Source organism: Equus asinus, chromosome 10 (genome assembly GCF_041296235.1).
Source record: "Equus asinus isolate D_3611 breed Donkey chromosome 10, EquAss-T2T_v2, whole genome shotgun sequence".
NCBI lineage: Eukaryota > Metazoa > Chordata > Mammalia > Perissodactyla > Equidae > Equus > Equus asinus.
The window spans coordinates 22494765-22498409 of NC_091799.1; the positions used below are offsets into that span (position 1 = coordinate 22494765).

The 3645-nt window shown below is 36.0% G+C and overlaps 1 protein-coding gene across 1 annotated transcript; it reads right to left on the minus strand.

The window, feature by feature from the left end:
- Positions 1 to 2387: 2387 nt before the first annotated feature.
- LOC106830782 (olfactory receptor 1J4-like) lies at positions 2388 to 3380 on the minus strand. Its single transcript, XM_014840588.3, has one exon. The coding sequence runs from the start codon at positions 3378 to 3380 to the stop codon at positions 2388 to 2390; it is 993 nt and encodes a 330-aa protein (XP_014696074.3).
- Positions 3381 to 3645: the final 265 nt, after the last annotated feature.

The following is a 3645-nucleotide window of genomic DNA, read 5'->3' on the forward strand; positions in this document are numbered from 1 at the left end:
TCATTATAGACTTGTGAATTATTATTTATTTGGGTCACAATCATTCTTGGTGTTTTGAAGCTCAAATTATTCAAGATTTCCCTGTAGGAGCCCCTTCAAGCTAGCTACTGTGTTCCCGTGATTTATTGAGCACTTTTTACTTTCAGGCTCAGCAAAATTTTCTTGGACAGTCCTCACATCCTGGCTCCGGCCTGGAATCAGCCACTTTTCTAAGTAACGTTGGTTCCTTTTAGAGAAAAATAATAAAGAGTAAATTGGCCTTAGGTGTGTTAATTGCTTACAAGGTTTATAAATGACGTAAGAGGATGCAGCTAGGAAATATATAAAAAATAAACACACTAAGTAGAAACTAGAAACTAATAAAGTAGAGGAATGGTTACCCAAAGGAGGTGGGTCAGGAATGGAGTAGAAAGAATGGGGGATGGGAATAGTATAGATATTGATGTACAGTACATACTCTTGAATCTATACATTTTAAAAATCATAATTCAAGTTGATATCGTCAATTCTACTCGACACAATAGAGTTCTTTCCAGCCTCTCCTTTTCCATGTTAATGGCACCTTTCACCAAAATTGAGTATTCCCTTTCCACAATACATTTACTCATTTGATGAATCTTTAAATACATGCTAAGCAATTTCAGAATCTTGATGCCATATGACTGTTAATGACAAGCTAACTGCAGCTCAAAATGCTTGTTTACAGTTTTTCTTTATTGTGAAAGTATATGCACAAAATTCTGTGTTCAAGAATTACAGAGGTTAGTTAGTTTATTTTCCCATTTAGTCTAATTATGGTAGTAATTTGCAGTACAGTTAAGTTCACTTGTTTTCTTTTATTCTGTTTTGCTTTATTCCCCACCCACTTCTATTTATGTTTTAATAGATAAAATATAACATAGTCAAAACTATATAAATAAATACACTTATCTCCCCATATTTTCTGCCCTGTTACCACCCACCTCTTGCATGTAAGCAACTTTGTTAGTTTCTGATTTATTCTTGTGTTTCTTTTTGCTCAAATGAGCAGATACATGTATCTTTTACTTCCCCTTAATTTTTACAAAAAAACAGTGGCATGCTGTACAGGCTCTTTTACACATTGATTTATTCCACTTAACAATATATCCTGGAAATCCCTCCATATTGCTTCATAGATATCTTTCTCATTACTTTATCACAGCTACAAAGTACTCAACTGAATTGATGTTTTATAGGGTTTCCTTTTGTAGTCCTTGAATGAAATAGTGGTGATAAATGTACTAAATGCCTCTGAATCATATACATCAAATGGTTAAAATGGTAAATTTAATCTTATGTATATTATACTACAATAAAAAATTAAAGAGAAAGTAAGAAATAATTATAAAGAAATTATAAATTATAAAGAAATTATAAAATAATAATAATGTATGATTAATAAGTTAATGGGGGGAATGGAATAACAAAATACATATTTAATCAAAAAAAGGAGACGGAGAAAGAATAAATATGAAACAGATGTCTCAAATAGAAAATGTATAGTAAGATGGAGAATGTAAATTCAAGTACATCCTGATGACATTAGAGGTTAATAGATCAAATTCTCCAGAAATATAATGATTGTCTATCTACATAAAATGAGCAAAACCCAACTTTACACTGTTAACAACAGACACTTAACAGACATAAGGACATAGAAAAGCTTAAAGTAAAGTGATGGAAAATAAACACCATGTAAACACTAACCAAAAGAAGTCTTATATATCTATACTAATATCAGAAGAAGTAGATGAGATGTTAAAGTAGGAGCCATTGCCAGAAATTAAGAGAAATATCTCCTAGTTATAATATCTTAATTATAAATGCAACGATGTACTATTAAATGCATAAACAATGACTCTCTCTCTCTCTCTTTTGTGAAGCCTTACTTAGTAGCATTTGACAATTTCCATAGCATCATTATTCCTATTATATCTGATTTAAATCTACCAACATGATTTCATTGAATGTGGAGTTGGGAAGAAATACGCACAATCAACTTGAAGCCAATGCAAGCCAGCTTCAGCAAACCACTACATCAAAGAATCAGTCCACCAGGAGAAGACCACGATGCTAAATCTGCATGTACTCAATGACATAGTTTAAAAAATACATAAGCAAAAACTGACATATCTAAATGGAGAAAAAGACAACTCCACAGTTATAATTGTGTGACATATTTTGCATAAGATTTTGTGCATATCTTATGAATGATGGTGTACAAGCAGAAAAAATAACTAGCATTAAAGAATATTTAACACTTCAGTTTGCAAACTTGACCTAATTGACATATTAACAACACTGTACACAACAATAGAATGCATATTCTTTTAAAGTTATATGGAGTTGTCAACTATACAATAATTTTAGGAGGCGCATCTCACCCTGCTCACGACTGCAATAAAAGGATTTAGTGATTGTTGCTTAAGGAAGTTAGCCCTATTGACAAATATTCCTAGGGCCTGGTTTATATCTCTGTTCCTCAGGCTATAGATGAAGGGGTTCAGCATGGGAGTGAATACTGCATACATGACTGAAGCAATTATTTCTTTGTCATTGGAGCCCCATGATGAGGAGAAAAAATTAACACCTACAAGTGTCCCGTAGTATAAACAAACCACAAAGAGATGGGAGCCACAGGTAGAAAAGACTTTAAAGAGTCTCTTGGTGGAGGGGACCCTCAGGACGGTAGTGCCTATACTGACATAAGAAGCCAAGATACTAGTCAAAGGCAAGATGATGAGCATTCCTCCCTCAGTGAAAATGAGCAGCTCATTGAGGAAGATGTCTGAGCAGCTCATCTTCAGGAGTGCAGTGAAGTCACAGAAGAAGTGGGGGATGGTATTGTCAGCACAGAAGGACAGTTGGACCAAGAGGAGGATGTGTAATAGGGCATGTGCACAACTTAAGAACCAAGACCCAGCTACTAATGAGACACACAGTTCCTGCCTCATAACAGTTGTGTAGTGGAGCGGCTGACAGATGGCCACATACCTGTCATATGCCATCACTCCAAGAAGTAAATTGTCAAGACAACCAAAAACTATGAAAAAATACAACTGAGAAATGCACCCCACATAGGAGATGGATTGTTGCTGAGTTTGCATGTTTATGAGCATCTTTGGAACTGTGACAGATGAAAGGGAAATGTCAGAGAAGGCCAAGTGGCAGAGGAAGAAGTACATGGGAGTGTGGAGGCGAGCATCCAGCATGATTAGCAGGATGATGAGCAGGTTCCCCAGCACCGTGGTCAGGAACATGCCCAGGAACAGGGCAAAGAACATGTCTTGCTGCTCTGGTGGGTTGGGGAGCCCCAGGAGGAGGAATTCAGTCGTGGTGCTCTGGTTTTCAAGCCTCATAGTATTCTTCTACATGCTGGGGATGATGAAGGTTTGGGAATCACAGGACCCGAGAATGAATGATCACAACTGTCATATCTCATACTGTAATTCTCTGGGAAAACAATGGATTTTTAAATACATTCCTATTAATTTCTCACGCCTGTGGATGCATGCTTCTTTGCTTTATCCCATTCTGGCTCAATGAAAACATTATGTCCAAAAGCGGCCAACAAGAACTTGTTGCACAGAAGCAAGAGAATGTTCACTGTTTCCTTCAACCATT

What these genes read in the sequence shown, in the direction of transcription:
- LOC106830782 (XM_014840588.3), bottom strand. Translation starts at nt 3,380, where the DNA reads ATGAGGCTTGAAAACCAGAGCACCACGACTGAATTCCTCCTCCTGGGG.